The sequence below is a fragment of the Psammomys obesus genome, unplaced genomic scaffold (genome assembly GCF_907164565.1).
Source record: "Psammomys obesus unplaced genomic scaffold, mPsaObe1.curated_primary_1811, whole genome shotgun sequence".
Taxonomy (NCBI): Eukaryota; Metazoa; Chordata; class Mammalia; order Rodentia; family Muridae; genus Psammomys; species Psammomys obesus.
This window is the reverse complement of record NW_026596158.1, coordinates 2,250,656-2,271,074: the sequence shown is the minus strand read 5'-3', so window position 1 is coordinate 2,271,074 and position 20,419 is coordinate 2,250,656. Positions and strand designations below refer to the sequence as shown.

The window sequence follows — 20,419 nt, the reverse complement described above, 5'->3', positions numbered from 1 at the left end:
TATTACAGACGAGGCTGTGCTTTGCAGGCCAGGCTGTAACCAAAACTCAACATAGGAACCCCAGCATGGCATGGCGGCAGGTGTTAGTTACTGTGTGACAGAGCAGTTGTCACTGTGCAACCAGCTGCTTGCCCCTTTGGCTCGTCGGTAAAGGGTGGGCCCCACGCCAATTCTGAACAAATAACCCAAAGAGGTGATTTTTAATCAGAAAATTCGCTTGCCCTTTTTACATGTACATCTGTTTAAACCCACATTTGTTTCTTGTTTCTTTTCCATTGTGCGTATTGGCACATGTATGTGTATGCATGTTTTGTATGTGTGAGAGGATGTCTATACATGTAGACGCCTGAGGCTAGTGTCGGGAATCACCCTCAAAGGCTCTCAGTCAAATCCGGGGCTCGCTAGTGTGCTGTTCTGGAGAGCCAGCTTGCTCTAGGTGTCCATCCTCTCTGCGCTTTCCAAGGATTACAGGGGGTCCACCCTGCCCACCCAGCCCCTATGCAGGCTCTCTGGCCTGTGCGGTAAGCGCCCAACCACTGAGCCACCTCCGCAACCATTCATTGACCAATGTTATATATATATATATATAAATGCTTTATTAAATTGCAGTATGTTTCTTGCTCTGTATAATAAGTTTTCTAAAGCATCTAACAAAAAGCAAGGTTACTTTTATCAGTTTATCTTCTTTTCAACCTCACTGGGAACTTCCACAGAAATGGAGGATGTCGTGGTTCTGCCAGTTTACAATATCTTCAACCAGTAAAATTGCTCCTCCTGTCCCCATTCCTGGAGTGTATGGTGGTGGTGATGGTGTTTGAGACAGCGTCTCATGTAACTCAGGTTGGTCTTGAACTCCTGATCCTCCTACCTCCACTTCCCAAGTACTGACGTTATAGGCATGTATCACTAATCTGGACCTAATGTGTGTTTTAATATTTTAATGATTAATAATGAGCTGAAAGTCCTTAAATATCTACTCTATGACCAAACAGTGCAACTACCTAGTTTAAGTCACAGCCTAGCAGGGGAAATGTCTCTAAGAGATGAATCCTAGCTGGCACGCGGCAGGACCATTGAGACAGGATCTCAGACGGTCTTGCCTCACCTCAGACTTAAATCTGTACTTGTGATGTCATAGTAATTAAACATTTACATTTCCAATTGAAATATAGGTACAGCCATCGCTTTCCTTATGAAAAAAAAAATTCAAGAGGTCAGGACTCCTTTGAATACATTCTTTTTACTGGAGCCTTGGTTTCCTAGGTAATCAGCTTTGTCAACTGCAAATAGATAATCAGCTTTGTCAACTGCACCTTTCCCTGGATATTTATATCATTTAACAATCTATTAGAAACTTCCAAAGCAAGACTTGGTATTTGTGGAGCTGGTTGGCATCCAGTCACGCTCCCGATTCCAAGGATTGTGTGTGCTGTTCACAACTGAGCAAACAAATTTCCACTGGGTTGGCCTCGCCGGGTTCCAACAGAAGCCTTTTATTAGAGAGGCCAATTGTCCGGCGCTGGCTGGCTCCTGGATGTGTTTTTCTCGAGTGTGTCAAAGTGCTCTGTACTGCGGTCATGAAAACAGGACGGCGTTAGTGCAGAAATGAGTAAGTAGACCGTTGGAACAACGCAAAGAGGGAGACCTACGGAGCTGTGGCCCACGGTTTGTGACAATCCCTCTGCAGTGTGGCTGGGAAGCGACGGTATTGTGTGTGTGTGGGGGGGAACATACTGTGCGTGCGCTTGTCTCACATATTAAGCATGGGATGCTGGGAGCGCTAGTTCTCAGCTGGGAGGAGCGGAAGGGGATGGGGGCTGGGGGGACAGTGGAGCGCTCCGCGGCGGCGGCGAAGCCGGCTCTTCCACGTTGGACTACATTTCCCACAGGCCCCCGCGCGGCCCCCGGCCGCCGAGCGCCGGTCGGCTACGGAGGTGAGTGTGGCCCTCTGCGCTGAGGGCGCGGGGGCGGCGCGGGTTGCCTTTGCGCCGGCCTGGGAGGTGCGCAGCCGGTGAGGCTGAGTGGACCGGGTCCCCGCCGCGCCCTCCGTGTTCCCGCTGCAGGGCCCAGACGCCCGGCATGGCTCCGCGTCCCGTGCCTGAACCCCAGGGTGACGGCCCCCGAACAAAAAGCCAGCGGGGCCGGGGCGGCTTTGTCCGCGCCCCGGAGAGGCTGCCGCCCCGTCCTTCCCGGGTGTGCGGTGGGCGCGGCCGCGGGCCCTGCACCTTCCCCATCCTGCGTGCTCCCGGCCGTGCTCGTCTTCGGGAAGGCGCGGGAATAAGCGGAGGAAATGATTGTTGCTTTCCTCTTGCTTTTTGTCCTGTGAAGTGTAATCCTTATTTTTCCGGGCATGGGGACATTTACTACCCTTTACTGTGAAATGAGCCTGGAAAGAAGCTGCGGGTTTGGCGTTAACTAGGCCAGGGGAGAAGACAGATTAATGCAGATTAATATAAACCATCACTTAGAGCTTATGCCTCTGTTGTTAAATGCGGTCCCATCCCCTCTTTGTGCGGTCACAGGTTTCTTTTTTTTAAAATTCATATTTTATTGTTTGTTTATGTGCATGTGTGTATATATGTGTACATGCACCAGCAGAAGCCAGGAACAGGCGTCTAATTCCCAGGAGCTGGAGTAACAGAAGGTTGTGAAACACCACGTGGGTGCTGGGAATCGAACTTGCATCCTCTGCAAGAGCAGCCGATGCTCTTAATGGTTGAGCCACTCACAGGTTTCTTTTTAATTAAAAAAAAAAATCATTTTTAATTTTCCTTTTTAAGTATATGGGTTTTGCCTGCCTTTATGTCAGTGCTCTGCTGTGTGTGGCTGGTGCCTGAGGAGGCCTGAAGAGGGCACCAGATCCTCCAGAACTGGAGTTACAGCAGCTGTGTAGGTGCTGGAGAGCAAACCTGGGCCCCCTGCAAGAGCAGCCATCACCCTATCTGCTGATCCATTGCTGCGTTTCAGTCTGCAGCGTTCTTACCTGTGAGGCTTGCCTTGTTGTTTTTTAACCCACGCTGATCTCAAATTTGTGGGTGATTCTCCTGCCTCAGCCTCTGGGCTGCAGTGTGTGCCACTGTGTCCAGCCAGGGCAGCATTTACTCTTCAGTTAATCTGTCTCTTCTGATCCTGTCACAGCAGCGGCAGCTGTCCCAAACCGAAATCACCAGTCTTCGAGTCTTCTGCCTGGAGGCTCGAGCTGTAGCTCGCTAGCATAGAGCAAGGCTGGGTTTGTCACCAGCGCTTGCAGGGACTGGGTAGGGAGCTTACAAAAGAGCCCTTTCCCCTTTATCCATCCCATTCTAACTGTTCCTGTGCAGTTCCCATACTCCATGTCAATCAAGGTTTTATAGCAGGATACAGGCTCTTCCTGGTTAATCTCACGCTTTGACACCAAAGTGACCTCTTAACCTGCTGCTTTGGCCTTCTGCCTCAGTGACCAGTGGGGGAGTTTCTTCCCATATTCTTCCTTCCTAGCCAGCTTTGGCTTACTGGCACAGCCATATCTAATAGGAACAGCAAAAATCATAAAGCCGGCACAGCTGCTTGACAGAGGTCCAGCAAGGCCGAGCCACGTGTTGCTACTGCTCTCTCGCCGGTTTTCACTTTTGGTCTTGATCTCCGCGTGTTGCGTGCTTGGGAGCTTTTAATACTTGTACAACTTGGGGATGTTGGAGCGATGGGAGATTTCTTATGGCTCAATTACGCCTTCTCCCAGGAGTGCCGCTTCTGCGCTTCCCCAGGGAACCCCAAGCCTGCTACCCCTCCTGCCTTAGGGAAGTAGCCCATGCGGCCCTACTTGAAGGCCTCCCTTGTGCCCTGCAGGTTGTGACTCAAATAAAGATGCCAGAGACCTCCTCATGGGGCCCCTGCTCCAAGACAGTCTGGAAACATCTGCCTCCGTACTTACCCAGGAACAGGATAATCGGAACAGAGTAAACTTAAAAAGGTAAACAAGATTTGGTGGGCTAGAGTCGGCAGCAGATCAGATTACAAGCCTCTTCCTACGTGGCACATCGGATTGGGGGCTGCAAATGCTATACTTCTCAAGGAAAAGCTAGAACAACGAAGTTAGGTTGGCGGAGTTATCTCTGCCCTACACTGGGACTTTTATGCTGATAGACGAAGAATGGTGTGTATAAAGATAATAGAGAAAGTGTTAAGACCACCCCCTTTCCTAGAAAAGTTAGCTGGGGCAGGACCACCGTGGTGTTGAATGACCAAGGAAAAAAAGAATACTGATTAGACATATTAACTGAATAGCAGCCCTTGATTCTCAGACCAAGAGACTTTGGATTTAGATAACTGGGATGGAGTGGGGAGAGATAGTCAGGTCTGGTATCAAGAACATGGACCTGAAGCTATGCCAGTTGAGACTTTTTTATTGGAATGTGCTTTGGGTCCTGAGAAACCACAGGAAGGACATACTTTGCCTTGTCCTTCAGCTGCTCCACGTGAGAACACTCCATTATTGAATAACAAACCCCAAAGTAAGTCTTCCAATACATTCCCTGTTTCTCATAAAGTATTCAAAATTGAAGATGAGAAGGAGGAAGATGAGCCTCTCTCCCCTGATGAGGAAGCAGATTTGGAAGAATGGGTTGCAAAGTATCACAATCCAGATTGGCCTTCTTGAACCTCCAAGACTCTGTCCTAACTTACCAAGCCTAAACAAGGACGAGTATTGTTGCCTCTTCAGTAGGATTTACCGGAGGTCCTAAGCAAGCCTGTCAATGGGGAGGGCAGCTTGGATGTTTCCCCGTCTTCTTTAACAGTGAATGGGGCGAGGCACCCTCATGGAAGGCCATGTCTTATAAAGGCCACAGGGAGCTTAAGCAGGCCGCTGCAGATGATGGCCCCCCTCTCCACATACAATTATTTAGTAGAAAGATGACCCCTATGATTGGTTTCGGGTTGCTAGGTCTTGTTTCTCTGGAGGGCACTTTTTATTAAGTGAAATATGAGGCTAACTGAGGTCGCTTCTCAAAAAGTTGCCACAACGTGAATGAGAGCGTCCATGGAGGCTGATGGGCCTGGGGACTGCATTTGGGTGTGAGGTCAGTCACAGCTGACTGCTCAGCTGCTGCTGCGTGGAGGCTCCCCTCCGCCGAGGCTGCAGGCTCAGCTGATAGAGGCAAAGGGCTGGTGAACCTTTGGAAGCCTTCCGGTCCCGGTTGACGGGCGCAGTACATAATCTTGCCCCACAAGATGGCGCTGCACAGAATCGAGCAGTTGCCCTTCGAGAATCTGAACCTGTTGCTGGACCTTGTTGAGACCACTTAGAAAAACAGCAGGTGGCCTGTGGAGGTAGGCCCTCCTGTTGGCAGGGAGTAGCTCTTGCAGCTGCTTTGCAGGGACAGACCACTACTCAGGTTTTTAAGAACCAAATAATAATAATAATAACAACAACAACAACTGGGAACACAAGGCTTGCTTTGGATGTGGCCAACCCAGCTGTAGGGACTGTCCCCAAAGTAAAGGGAAAAGAATGTCCACTACAGGGACGTCCCCGACTCTGCCAGAATGCCACAGGCAATCACAGCTCCCACTAATGTGCCAGAAACAGTACGCCCTCACTGTCCAGAGGGCTTTCACTGGGGAAAAGACAGCTGTTCCAGATACCGTAAGGATGGACCATTGCCGCCTCCTGTAAACAGTTCAAGGAGAAACCCCTAGCTCTGTCACAGGAAACACTGTGACTCTGGCTTGTCAGCCAGGACACTGGGTGCAGGCCATTCCCAGGCCCCTCAAATAATGGGGGTGACCCTCATCTCTTCTCAGACAAGGGGTCCAACAACTCCTCCTCGACACCCCGGGCCGTGCGGGGCTGGACCTCAGTTCTACCACCTCAGCAATATTAAGAGCCGGTTCTCCTGTAATTTACTTATGGGGTATTGGTCCCTACACTGTGCTTACGTGGGCTTACTCCAGGGAGAAGCTGCGCTTCCTTACAGGGTGTTCAGCTTATCCTGGGGCTGATTCAGATTTTACAGACCAGATCAAGCTTGTGAGTCATCCCTCTACAAAACCATACAAGTACATGTGGGACCAACGATGTCCAATTGCTCGTGTTTCCCTGTCTTCCAGTAGAAAAACAGCCTCCCCCGAAGAAAGGAGAAACCCAGGGATTGCATCTAGAGATATGGAATTTTGGATACAGGAAGTTAAAAATTAGTGCCCCATAAAAACCTTAATGGTCCAAAGCTCTTGAGGGTCTTACAGACACGGGAACTGATGTCGATTGCATTGCCAGAGGGAACTGGCCATCTTCTTGGCCAGCCCAGGTTACCATCGACTTGAATGGGCCTGGGTCAGCCTGCTGATGTGGGCCAGGCTGCAACACACGCATCTGAAGAGTCTTCTGGTCCCTGCTGTCTCGTGTACTTCCATCTCTCCCTTTCACGGTATGAGGGAGGGACATTTTGGGACAGATGGGGGTTCTTTTAATGAGTCCAAATGATGAAAAGTGGTTGCTTAAATGATACAAATGAAATTTGATCCTAGTATTGGACTAAGAAAAAATAGGGTATTACAGAACCTAGACAACCTAAACAAAATCAGAATAGGCAGGGGGCGGGGCTTGATGAGAGTTTTTCCCAGGGACCAGTGTTCAAGTGGATGCTGACCCCATTACTTGGAGATCTGAGACTCCTGAATGGGTGGAATAGTGGCCCCTGACTGCAGAAAAGATACGAGCGGCCACAGAGTCAGTTAATGAGTAATTGCGGCTGGGACATACAGAATCCCCCAATAGCCCCTGGAATACTCCTAGATTACTTATTTATAAGAAATCAGGAAAATGGAGGCTTCTAAACGACTTGAGAAAGATTAATGAGCCTATGGAAGATGCAGGCTCTTCATCGTGGCTCTTCAGCCTGGGTTGCCCTCTTCTGCTGTTCCTAGGGATGATGCTATCATAGCCATAGATTACAGGAAGGTTTCTTTGCCATTCCCCTGAGTCGTCAGTACTCTAAAAGGTTTGCCTTTAGTCTTCCCTCTACAAATTTAAGACCGCCGTAGATATCAATGGAAAGTCCTCCCTCAAGGTATGGAAATAGTCCTAAGCTCTGTAAAAAAAAAAAAAAAAAATTGTAGAAATGGCTTTACAGAAAATCCAAGATAAACACTCAGGCTTATTTGGTTCATTATATGCATGATAACCATATCTCCCAAAGGAGACAGCCCACCTACAAGAAGTGGTTCAACAACTTACTTCTCAGTTGTCTGCCTGTGGGCTTAAGGTGGCTCCAAAAAACAATAGGAGCAACCTCTGTCTAATTATTTGGGTCAGACAGTGACCCACCTGCCTTCAGAGTTAAGGCTAAGCTCTCACTCAACGTTAAATGGTTCTCAAAAACCCTCAGATATAAATGGGCTTTGACCGTGCTTTAAAAGTCACTATGGTTGAACTTAAGCCCCTATTTGATGTGTTGAGAGCAGATTCTGATCCACCCTCTTCCAGAGCATCGAGTAAAGAAGCAGACAAGCCTTACCGTTAGTACAAAAGCCGATGTCTAACAGCCTTGGAGCCTGGCCCTGACAGCCGTTCCTCGCTCTCCCGCTGGGTGTCTCTGGCAGAGTGGGCCACTAGAATGGATCCGTTTGGCACTTACAGCTAAGAAAGGTGGGGCCTCATGTCCTGTGATTGCTTCTCTGCCTCTTGAGGGGAGAACTCGGAGCAAAGAGAGCTTTGGTCAGGATCTTAGTATTGCAATCCCCTGTAACGCACAACAGTTAAATCATCTTCTTACACACGGTGACTTGTGGCATGTGAGTTGGATTAATTTCACAGGATAAATATTATATCATCTCTCTTCTTTACACTTCCTAAAATTGCATCCTCTAATTTTTGCTTCAAGAGAATCACAGGCATCCTTGCCAGCTGCTTTGGTTTTTACAGATGGTTCCTGTAACGGGACAGCTGTAAAAAGTAAATCAACAAAGGCCCATTCACTGATGGCTCCAGAAGCCTCCGCTCACAGTGGAAGTGGCTGCTGTAATCCCAGTCTTCTCTCATCTGGTGCATGAAGCCTTTCGCTTAGATTCTGACTGTAATTTATTGTTAGACTGTTTCCACATTGAAACAGCTGCTTGGCCCTCTGGGAAAACAACTCCGTTTCTACTACTACACAAACGTTACAAGATTTAATTTGGAGAGGAAATCACAGGCTGCCTCCAGCTCAGACAGGCAGCCTCCAGCCTCTTCCCCCGGGGTGACACCTTACCCAGAGTCCCACCAGCTGTCACTGATCAGCTGCCCTGGGTTCAGAGCAGGAAAGATACAGAACAGTTTGCGTGGTAACAAGGTCTTTCACTGTAGGACTTCTCCTCTTCTTTCTAGTGCTGGGGTTGGAACCAGGGGCCTTGTGTGTTGAGGCAAGCACTGTCCCTCTGAGCCTTTACTCCTGGGAGTCTTCTGCTTTGGAGGCTCCTGAGGAGAGGTAAGATGGTAGGGTTCCTCGGGAGAGATCTCTGTGGAAATGAGGGAGGTGATTTAAAGTTCTCAAAATGTGAGCTCTGTGTGACCACTGATTTGAGGCTTGGGAGGCAGGTTAAGGTCGAGTCAGCAGTGTGGCATGTGAGGCTAAGTGCTAGGGTTCTGAGCTGAAACCTTCCGCTTCATCCTCGTGTGTTTCCTCTCTTCATGCTGTGTGTCTGAGACAAGGCCTCCTCTGCAGGATTGCTCTGAGTAACCGAGGGCTGGGAACGGAGTACAGTGCTTGCCTACCCTGTCCAAAGCCTGTGATGCCATCCTCAGTAACAGAGACAGCTCCCCCCGAGGAATCCAAAAGAAAACACTGTAAAATCTTAGGTTACGCTTGGCAGTGCATTGCTGTTATAATACATTCTGATTTTTGCCACATTCACTTTCTCTGTCCATGCACCCTCCATTTTTAGATTATTGATAGTCAAGAATTGCCTGTCAGCTGGGCATGGTGGTCCAATTTTTTTTTTTTTAATTTATTTAATGTGTACGAGTGTTTTGCCTGTACCACATCTATGCCTGCTGCCTAAGGAAGGTGTGGGGTCTTCTGGGACTGGAGCCACAGATGGTTGTGAGCCACTGTGTAGGTGCTGGGAACTGAACCTGAGTCCTCCGCAAGAGCAGGAGACCAGAACATGCTGCTGGATTTCCTCCGAGCTTTCTGTGGAAATCTCTGGTTTGGGGCGGGTTTAGAGTCAGGTGTAAGTCTATAATGAGGGATGATTTACAAGTAGGAATGATGGAAAAAACAAAACAAAACAAAACAACCCTGCTCTTACTACCTAAATTAGTTTGGGAACATCTGGGCACATCTGGATTTACAGCTCTTTTTATTCCAGCTTTGTTTGTCTGGACCCTACAGTTTTCCATGGAGAAATATTGAAAAGAGCTGACCAGTTCCTGCAGTCCTGACACAATGGCCCTGGCCCAGGTAGGTCAGAGTTCTCCTTCACCCCAGGCTGGCCTTGAACTCACAGAGATCCTCCTGCCTCTGCCTCCCGGAGTACTGAGACTACAGGGGCGCACCAGCACGCCCGGCCTCATCATCATTTTGTAAATGTGTTGATCTGTGTACCTGTGTGTGCACACGTGTGTCGAAGCCGGAGGCTGACGCCAGGTTCTCCCTCCAGTTGGGTTTCCACCGTGTTTTTGAGGCAGAGTATCCCTGGACATGGAGTTCCCCATCCAGCTAGACTGGCTGCCAGCAAGCCCCAGGAGCCCTTCTTGTCCGCACCCCAGTGACGGGCTTACAGCGAGGGGCACAGACTGGGTGCCCACGCTCCTGCGGCAAGCCCCTTCCTGCCCGGGCACTCTTTCTAACCCCCGGAACGGCTCTTAAACCATCTCACTTATGTGCGGATTGGAAGTGTACAGCTGAAAGAATTTTCCTAAACTGAGCCCCTCGTTACTTCCAAATCAAGAAAGGATAATACTAGCACTTCGGGCGTCCCCTTGAGTCACTTGCCGTGCAGGTATCCAGATGTAGACACCGTCTTTACTTTACAGCACCACAGATCATTACTAAAAACACTTAACAGCCCCCTCTCATTCTTTTTGCAGGCCCTCCCTGCTGAGCTGCACCTCGGAGTGCAGACATTAGATTAACTAAGGCTTTTTCTTCCTTCTTTTTTTAGATTTACTTACTTATGATTACAGTGGTCTGCCTGCATGTACAGCAGGAGAGGGCACTAGATATCATTCTAGATGGTTGTGAGCCACCACGTAGTTGCTGGGCCCTTTAGAAGAGCAGCCAGTGCTCTTAACCTCTGAGCCATCTCTCCAGCTCAACTATAAGGTTTTTGTCTGGAGACGATATTGAAGCTAGGTCCTTCTGTAACAGAGCTGATTTTCAAATGGAGGTTTCCCCCAAATAGCACAAAATAAGACATTAAATAATCGGTGCAGGACTTGGTAAAAAAAAAAAAATTAAAAAGATGGCTGAGCAAAGCTGACGTATGCCGGGATTAGTGTGCGGATGTAAACCTAGAATGAGCAGGCCGGTCACAGAGAAGCCCTGCAGTGCTTGAAATGACTGAGGAATAAGCCGTGGAAGCCTAGAGTGTTCTCAGCTGCTGCAGTTGTGCTTCTATGTGACGGTAAATGTATACAGGTATTGTGCTGGGATGTTGGCGCCCAGTCTTTCTAAAATGCCTCAAACACTAATGACGTTCTGGCCCAGGGGTACCGCCAAGGACAACTCAGTACCTTTATTTTAGGAAAGGCCAATTGCTACAAATAAGCAGCACATTTTAAATGCCGACCAGCAAAAATCTTGTGCTGATTGTTCAAACAGGTTGATCATAACCCAGATTTAGAGGTTGCAATTCTGTCAAGCTGTGGCCTGGGAAAACTGGTTTTCAGTATTCCTGTAGAAGCTTCAGTAGACTTATTCCATAAGCCGACGCGCTGGCTAATGTGTATGACAGAAAGTTAGGCTCCATCTTTGTCTTATACACAGCATATAGAGTATGCCCTTTAGTTTAGTACATCTTTTATTTTTAAGATTTATTTATTTATTTTTTGTATATGAGTGTTCTACCTGCATTTACACCTGCCAGAAGAGGGCACCAGATATTATTATAGATGGTTGTGAGCCACCATGTGGTCGCTGGGAACTGAACTCAGGACCTCTGAAAGAGCAGACAGTGCTCTTAACTGCTGAGCCACCTCTCCAGCCCTTAGTACATCTTTTTAAGAGGTGGAGATAACATTCTTGCAGTGCGCCAATTATTAATCAAAATTTCTGAAATTCCTGGTTTTTTTCCCATACCTGCCAGAAGTTGTTTTCTTACTTGTCTAAATTAAGGTTTTCTCCTTCTCTTCCCAACCTCTCTTGCAAAAAAGAAAAAATGAGATCTGCTAACGAAGTGAGCAGACATGTTGTATTTGCCTTTTGAGCTATGGAACTTAATAATTGGATACTTGGATCATTTGTTTTATTATGTAATCGATAAAGTGGTGATGTGTGTTAATGTTGGTTCAACCATGTATTTGTACTGTCCGGGAATGTGTGGTTATAGTTCTGGGGAGAAATAATTAGTTGGTGTTCACCAGCTTGTAAAAACTTAGTGCGAGGGTACCAACATCTAAAGAAACGATAAAGTGCAAAAAAAAAGCCCAGGAGACACCCTAATAGGTTTCAGGATGTTCGTGTGAGCCCCTCGCATTTCCTTCTCCGAAGGCCCTCGTTCTCCCATTCCTCAGGGTGGACTGTGACCTGGAATGATGTGGGCTTTCTTCCCTCAGGCTGAGCATAGATGACACGTCCATTGTTGTCATTCTGACCCTGCCCTGTCACCATTATTTTGGGGTGGAAGGCAGCGACAATTTCAGCGTGCGCCACCTCTCCCAGCCAATGAATTTTTTTGAAGAAAATTTTATCAGTGTGTTTTCGTGATCAGTGAAACCGAGTGTCATGTTTCTGTGCAGTTCTTACTGGGAGCATGTAGTAAGGTATGGGATAACTGCTGCACAGTTGGGCTCGGTTGTGGGTTTTGAAGTACTCATTCCAGGAAGAGTGAGAAGTGTAACCGTGGGCAGCAAGATGGCGCCTCAGTCCCCGAGACCCTCATGGCAGAAGGAACTGCCGCGTGTACACGTGTGTGTATGGACGCACAAGTACACACGCACAAAGCTGAAATGACCGCTTCCTTTAGGGTGTAATTTTCTGCGCACGCCCAGGACTGTGTGGGGACGCAGCCTCACTGTGCTCCCGAGAGCCTGATTTTCCTGCTGTAGCGCTCAGCCCCATGCCGTTCGCGCGCCGTGGGCTTCCCACCGTACGGCGTGGCAGGGCGCGCCTCCTTTCCTCCGCTCCTCCAAAGGCACTGCACGAGTTTGTTTCCTAGATGGCGGTGACGTTCAGGGATGTGGCTGTAGATTTCTCACAGGAAGAGTGGGAGTTCCTGGACCCTGCCCAGAAGAGCCTGTACAGGGACGTGATGTGGGAGACCTACAGCAATCTCCTCTCGCTGGGTGAGCGTCTACCCCCTCCTGTTAAACCCTTTTCCTTTCTGCCTGGTAGAGTAGAAGGGGGTCCTGCCATTTAACATCTAATTTTCTGAGAAGGTAGACTCCGTGCCATGTTGGAGTCCAGAATTGATGTAAACACTCCCCACTTCTTTCTAATTTCAAAGGCAATGCATATGGAGGGTGCAAACTTCAAACTCGAGGAAACTCGTTCTGCCCCGGGAAGCAGCCCTGTGCAGTCCTTCCCACTTCACGTTTGAAAGTTAGAATCTGGGCTGGGGCTGGAGCTCAGTGTTAGAGCACTTGCTTAGCATGCGTGAGATCCAGGGTCCAATGCCACAAAAATAGCTGAAAATGAGTATCTGTATTTTACAGCGGATAGATCTGCTAGAAAGGCTCTGGCTGCTTCCAGAGGCTTCTTCCCCTCTCGGCCCAGGGAGCGGAGTAAGAGTCATAGCTAAAGCATGTGTGTCCTGTGGGCTTCGCGCTTAGACACTGTTATACAGTTAACTGTCGCAGCTGCTCTGTGAGATGCTGCTCCCGCCCTCACCTCAGTGAGAGCTCTTGGAGAGCACTTATGCAGACGAGAGGACCGGAAACCAAGTCCCCTGGAGCAGGTGACTTCAGAGCAGTAGTCCAGGCAGAGCCCCAGCGCTCCTGTGGTCAGGCAGGAGGCAGAAACAGCATAGCCCGGAAGCACGTAGGCCCGATGACCTCAGCAGTAGACAACGAACAGCCTGTTTCCAACAGTGGCAAGCTGAGTTCTCTGACCACGTGTGTGTCCACACACACACACACACACACACACACACACACATTTCCTGGGGGCACCTAGTAAACAGGCAGGATGGGAAGCAGTTTGTCCAGACACATCTCACAGTGCGGCCTCTCCCCGGAGCCAGACTAAATTACATGAAGCCTGTTCTTAGCCATCTGGTGTTCATTCTGGAGGTTTCCCTAAAATGGTTGTTCTGGAGCCCGGTAGTGTTAATTTTAACACTTTGGCTAATGAACACAGGCATGGTGGCGAGCTCTGTACTCTAGAGGCTGAGACGGGGTTGGCCACTGGAGATACCGAGACCCTGTCTCAAAACAAAACACCATTTTGACTAATAACTAATTAAACATTTAATGGAGTCTGAAAGAACAGATGTTTGTGTCTGTAATTCAATGTGACATTTTTCTTTTAAGCAGGACCTTCCATTTCTGAGAGAGAGATGATTGCCTTACTGGGTGAAGGAGGGAAGGAGCCTGAGGTGGCCGTAGAAGGGAGAAGACACTGTCCTGGTAGGTGGGGGTGAGCTGGCGTGGCGGCTGGGGCAACCATAGTTGCTCGGCTCAGTGAGCTGGGGACCTTGCCGAGAATTGCTGGGGATCTCTCTTCCAAAGCCTCAAGGGTGATTTGAGACCTGAAGCAAATTTAGATTAGACATACACATGTAACTGTGTCTGTGAAAGTGGGGTGGAGAGCAAGCCTGGAGGCAGAGGACCGCTGCCGCTCAGGGGCTGTCTCCTTCATCTTTCCCTGGGTCCTGAGAGTGAACTCAGCTTGGCAGACTGCGTGGCCAGCACTGGCTCCCCGCCGAGCCTTTCTCTGGTCCTAATTCCCATCTTCTAAGCCTGAAGTAGCAACACTGCTTTTTGTTGAGCTCGGTTGCCTTTTTTCTCGACTTCCATTTTTCCTTCCTACTTCGCAGGGAGCCATTATCAGTAGTAGGGAAAATGCTAGTAAATACAGGAACGGAAATCAGCAAAATAGAATGAGAAAGGAGATTAAGAGACAAAGCCAAAATTGAAATAAATGTCACTGAAAACTTGAACAAAGCTCGTGAGCACCTAGTTGAACTAATTGAGAAAAAGAACATAAATTACTACCAAGAATAACATAAAGGATTTCCCTCTCATCTGGGGCTGTGAAAAGAATCCTTGAATAATTTTACATTGGTAAATTTGACATCTTAGGTGAGATGGTGAAATGCCTTGAAAACGTAAGATTAAATAATTTATAGCTGGGTGGTGCTGGCGAACACCTGTGATCCCAGCACTCGGGAGGCAGAGGCAGGTGGGTCTCTGTGAGTTTGAGGCCAGCCTAGCTTACAAAGTGAGTTCCAGGACAGTCAGGGCTACACAGAGAACCCCTGTCTTGAAAAACAGCAAAGAAAACAAAACAAACAAACCCAACAACACAAACAACAAAAAGTATGTCTATTAAAGTATGGAAAATATTATAAAAAATCTTTTGGAAAGAAAATGCCATGCTCAGAAATTTAGGTGAAATTCTATTAGAAATTTAAAGGGAAAATAGCATTATTTTATGGATTTCTCTAGAAAATAAAAGTATACCTCTTAACTTACTTTATTAGGTCTGTGTAACTCACATGTCATAATTGACATGTACTAAAAGAAATTACAAACCCCTATTATTTGTGTATACAGGTATAAATTTCTTAATGCAATACTGGTAAGTCAAACCTACAAAATATTTTAAAATGATGCTCAAATGGACCTCATCCCTGCTTAAGTAATGAAGCTTAGTGTATAACACTGAAAAGCTGATTGTATCCCTTCACCGTATTAAACAACAAACAAGAGACACTATATCGTTACCTCTATCAGTGTAAAGATACAGCATGACAAAATTCAACATCCTTACCTAAACCAAACAAACCCGCCTCTTAGTGAGCTGGGCATGGCGCTGGGTGCCTGGAGCCTGGTGGAGGCAGGAGGATAGAGGCAGGAGCCTCACTAAGAGGCTGCATTTCATCCACCGGAGTGGGTCCCATCTGAAGGTTTGTTCTGGGGTGTGTGTGTGTGTGTGTGTGTGTGTGTGTGCGCGCTGAGGAGAGTGTTCCTTTGGGAGGGTGTGCACGTGGAGGGCGAGATGAGGTGTGGGACCTTCCTCAGTGGCCTCTTCCCTTCATTTTTGAGTCACAGCCTCACCCTGAACGTGGAACTCACTTCCTGGCTAGACTGAGTCACCAGCTAATCCTCTGTCTCGCCTGCCTGTGCTGGAGGGCAGGAGCCTGCTGCCACCCAGGCTTCTCACATGGGTGCCGGGGATGCGAGCTCAGGTCTGCAGGTCTCAGAATGAGCATTTCACTGACTCCTCTCCCCCTCCCCTCTCTCCTTCCCCCTCCCTCCGTACTCCTCCCCTTCTCCCTTCCCTTTTTAAGACAGGGCCTCACTATATAGCCCTGGCTGGCCCAGAGGTCACAGAGATCCGCCTGCCTTTGTCTCCCGAGTGCTGGGATTAAATGCACCACCATGCCCGGCTACAGCTTTCTCTTTTGGAGACAAGGTCTCACATGCCCAAGGCTGGACCTGCACTGTGTGTCCAAGGAGGACCTTTTGTAATCGTCTCGCTTCCACCTCCCTGCTGGCATTCCAGCCAAGCGCCACCACACCTATTCTGGTCTTTACCTCTGAGATGGGCTCCCTGCCCGGGCTGGCTTCTGGCTCTCAGGGACACGCGGCCCTTTCCCTCCACCTCCCTGGCAGCTGAGAAAAGCAGTGCACACTACACTCCCCAGAGAGCCTGTGCTGTATGCAGCGGCGTGTCGACTCTTGCTGTCTTCCCCATGAACCTATTTATGTCGGGTGGAGGATTCTGTATAGGAGATAGGTCTTGGGGTACACGTGGGTAGTGTTTTTCCAGAAACGCCTGTTTCCAGGAGGCACAGCCCACCGCCTGTTGCCTCAGGTCCTCAGGAAGCAGTGTGTTTCTTGTTTTGTTTTTATTTCAGGTTTGGAGTCCCGATTCAAGACATCCTCGTCCTCAGACCGGGACGTTTACGAAGTACGTTCATTGAAGTGGGAGTTGGTGGAGAAAATGAAAGGCCTCACCCCGCAGGCTTCTGGCCTGGGACGCGACTGGGACTGTAAGAGCGGGACTGAGCGGCAGGGGCAGCCGCGGGAGGGCGGCTTCGCGCAGTTGGAAACGACCCCCGAGCAGGCCCCGCTGGCAGAGCGCGGCCTCCTGTCCGGGTGTCGGAGGGCGGGGGGCGGGGAGAGGGCGCACGCGTGCGCGGACTGCGGCAGGACCTTCGTGCGCCGCTCGACGCTCAGCCAGCACGTGAGGGTGCACACGGGCGAGAAGCCGTACCGCTGCCGGGACTGCGGGCAGCCCTTCCGGCAGCGCGCGCACCTGCTCCGCCACCGGCGGCTGCACACCGGGGAGAGGCCGCACGCGTGCGCCGACTGCGGCAAGGCCTTCGCCGTGCCCCAGGAGCTGGCGCAGCACCGCCGGCTGCACACCGGGGAGAAGCCGTACGCCTGCGCGGCCTGCGGCCGGGCCTTCCGGGTGCACCAGCAGCTGGCCCGCCACCAGCGGGTCCACACCGGGGAGAGGCCGTACGCCTGCGCCGCCTGCGGCCGGGCCTTCCGCCAGGGCACGCACCTCGCCCGGCACCGGCGGCTGCACGCCCCCGGCAGGCCGCCCCGCTGCGCGGACTGCGGCCCCGACCTGCGCGTCCACCGGGAGAGCCACCCGGGCGCCAGGCCCCACGCGTGCGCCGCCTGCGGCAAGGCCTTCCGCGCGCGCCAGCAGCTGGCCGCGCACCGGAGCGTGCACAGCGGCGAGAGGCCGCACGCCTGCGCCGACTGCGGGAGGGCCTTCCGCCTGCGCCAGCAGCTGCTGCGCCACCGGAGCGTCCACGCCCGCCAGAGGCCCCACGCCTGCCCGGAGTGCCGGCAGGCCTTCGGCAGCCCCTCGCAGCTCGCCGCCCACCGCAGCGTGCACGGCGGCCGGCGGCCCCACGCCTGCGCCGACTGCGGCAAGGCCTTCCGCCTGCCCGCGCAGCTCGCGCAGCACCGCAGCGTGCACACGGGCGAGAAGCCCCACGCCTGCGCCGACTGCGGCAAGGCCTTCCGCCTGCCCGCGCAGCTCGCGCAGCACCGCAGCGTGCACACGGGCGAGAAGCCGCACCGCTGCGCCGACTGCGGCAAGGCCTTCCGCCTGCCCTCGTTCCTCGCCCAGCACCGGAGGGTGCACACCGGGGAGAAGCCGTACCGCTGCGCGCGCTGCGGCCGGGCCTTCCGCCAGCACTCCCACCTCACCCAGCACCACAGGACCCACAGCGCCGCCTAGCCGCCCGCGGCCCGGCAGGCCGGCCGTCGCCGGCTTCAGGGACCGCCTGCTTCAGGCTGAGAAGACCGCTGCGCTGGGGCCTCCTGCACTCCGCGGTTGGGGCGCCCGCAGACCCCTGCGGAAGAACAGCCTGAGGGCCGCGGAGACTCACCTGCTTCCGTGGCTCCAACTGCTCCCTTCCCGTCGCGGTACCGGACAGGACACTAAAGGTCGCCGTCAAGATGGTGATAATAGCACTTACGCTGTTGTTCTGTAACAAATTAATAGAAAAATGATCGTGTAAGTGATACGCATCTATTAGCCAAACTTTTCTATAGATCAGGAGTCCAGGCATGCCTTTGAGGTTTCAGCTAAGACTGATCTCTTCTGAAGGATTAACTCGAGAAGGAGTCACATCGGAGGTGACAGGTTAGACACCTGAATTCACTTCTTTAGGAGCCGGTCCAGATCCATTGAGACGCCCAGTTTCTGGACGGCCATCGCTGGAAGATGAGTGAGGTTCCTGGCCACACTGGCCAGCCCACTGCGGCTGCTGTTCTGATGGGATTATGGAAGCCCGGAAAGGTAGTTGCCAGCAGGATGGAAGCCACCTCGCAAGTCTGCAGCTGTGGTCTGTGCAATCTAATCACAGAAGGAACATCCGTCATTTTACCACCTCCTCCTGTTAAAAATAAGTTACCAGACCAGCTTACACTCAAGAGTGCATGAAGTTGAAATTCCACAAGACAGGGGCCAGTGAGCGAGGGCCGGTTAGAGCCAGGGTACTGCATGATGGAGGCGGTTTAAGAGTGAAGTAGTTAACACTAGCAGATAGCAGGCACGGCCCTATCAATAGTACCTGTGAGTGTTACCACCAGGGTTGTCAGTTTGTATGAGAGGAAGATGGTCCTACAGAAGCAGTAAACGTAGAACCTCCTCCTTTCACGTCTCTGCGTTTAAAACCCCCAATGTAATTTTGCCTAGGTGAGATCTAGATTAGAGTAAGTGGGAGATTTTTGTCACTTGAGCAAAAATTCATGATTGAATGAGATCGAATTTCATGAATGTGAGTTGTTAAAACTTAAAGAATCAGAGAAAATGACTTCTTCAAATTTAAAACAAAAACCAGATCATCTAGAGTCCTTTCTCTGACTAAATTCAGTCTCAAGGATGGCATTAAAGACAACGTAGCCGCTTGGGGATTTTGTTTTCATTCGAAGGCAGATTGAAGACAGGGGCTGGGAGGTGGCCCAGAGGTTAAGTGATTGCTATATAAGTATGAGGTCCCAAATTTGGATCCCCAGGACCCCAGTTAAATGCCAGGTAGATGGGGGCGCTCACTGGTAATTCCAGCCTGTGGAGATAGAGATTGGATATCCAAAGCAAGTTGGCTGGCTCTGGGTTGGATTGAGGGGCCCTGTCCCAGCGCACACGGTGGAAGAGTGACGGAAGATGGTTCCTGAGATAACCATCTATGTGCGTGTTCACCTACACAAGTGCCCTCATACATACAAACACAGATATGTGCAAATGAATAACATGCCCACACAAAAAGAAAGAAAAGGTTTTACAGTCAACAAATGTGAGAATTTTGGTGTCTTAAAAAACCCAGTTATGTTATGTAAACATGTTTTTGTTTTAATCCCAAGTGTGGGGTATGAGGTGCTTCAGATTGCCCACAGCAGCTGACTGTTGGCCTCGTTCAGGCTCTGACAGGGGTGCGATTCTGCCAGCTGAAGAGAGTTACTTCTGGGGACTCTAGGGAGGGTGTAAAAAGACCAGAGTCCAAAGAGGGGAGTCCTGGCTTTCCTCAGGCTTGTTCCTGCTCCTGCTGTTGCTGGGCTTTCAAGTGAGAAAAGGGACAAGAATTTGGAGACATGTTGGGCTTGTCCCAAGGAACTCAATGCCCCTAATCAGCTGGAAGTAGTTTATAGAGGTCTGTGACCTCTTTCCCCACTAACCTTCTGTCACTCCTACCGGATGTTTGGGTATCGGAAGGGATTGGGTGGAGAAGCTTGGTGCGTGTGAGAACCCTAATAAGGTAGCATAAAAATGTATCAGCACACATGCTCAGATTTCACGTTTCTGTTTTCTTTGAGATAGGGTTTCTCTGTATAGCCTTGGCTGTCCTGGACTCACTCTGTAGACGAGGCTGTTTTGGAGCTCACAGAGATCTGCCTGCCTCCGCTTCCCTGAGTGCTGGGATTACAGGCGTGTTCAAATGTGCTCCACAGATGGCTGTATTTTCAGTCTGTGTGTCACGCTGGCTCTTTTGACGGGGCCCTGCTGGTGCTTTGGTGATTTCAGGGTTATGGCTGCGCAGTGCAGTCAACGATAGGTGAGTGGAGGCCACCGACTCATTTACTTATAAATGTGTGTATTTACTTACTTGTATTTTGAGACGGGGTCTTACCATGCTGCCCTGGCTGACTTGGAACTCTATAGAGTTCAGGCTGGCCTAGAACTCACAGAGATCTGTCTGCCTCTACACCTCCAAGCGCTGAGATGAAAGCAAGCGCCACCGTGCCTGGTTCACGTCATTCTAAATTAGCAGATGAAATAAAAATGCAAACTACTTTTAAGAGTCCGCAAGTGTTCATCAAATTCAAGTGTTTTTTTGTTTGTTTGTTTGTTTTCCTTAAGCAAATTTAACCAGTAAAGGCAGAAAAAAGAAAAAATAGAATTGAGGGGTGGGGAGAATCATCATTTTCTAGATTCTAGTGGAATAATGGGTCCAGAAAATGGTTTTCATTGAACCCTAGTCTGGGCCACATAGCAGGACTATGTCTAAAATGAAAAGGGGAAAGATTCATCAAAAGGAATGGAGTTGACAAAACCAGGCATAGTGTCACACAGCTAATCCCAGCACTCAGAAGGCAGAAGCAGGCAGATCTCCGGGT

The 20,419-nt window shown here is 50.2% G+C and overlaps 1 protein-coding gene across 5 annotated transcripts; it reads left to right on the top strand.

Annotated features, from left to right (window-relative positions):
* The first annotated feature begins 1,578 nt into the window (after positions 1 to 1,578).
* On the top strand, positions 1,579 to 17,609 carry LOC129667296 (zinc finger protein 14-like). Of its 5 annotated transcripts, none has more exons than XM_055594868.1 (6): positions 1,579 to 1,609; positions 3,826 to 3,949; positions 9,348 to 9,416; positions 12,334 to 12,460; positions 13,646 to 13,741; positions 16,198 to 17,609. In XM_055594868.1, the coding sequence occupies exons 3-6, from the start codon at positions 9,402 to 9,404 to the stop codon at positions 17,538 to 17,540; spliced, it is 1,581 nt and encodes a 526-aa protein (XP_055450843.1). In that variant the 5' UTR covers positions 1,579 to 1,609; positions 3,826 to 3,949; positions 9,348 to 9,401; the 3' UTR covers positions 17,541 to 17,609. The 5 variants fall into 5 exon arrangements, with proteins under 5 accessions (XP_055450843.1, XP_055450845.1, XP_055450842.1 ...); XM_055594870.1 differs by lacking the exon at positions 1,579 to 1,609 and adding an exon at positions 1,896 to 1,934 and having other exon boundaries at positions 13,649 to 13,741; XM_055594867.1 differs by lacking the exon at positions 1,579 to 1,609 and adding an exon at positions 1,896 to 1,934.
* Positions 17,610 to 20,419: the final 2,810 nt, after the last annotated feature.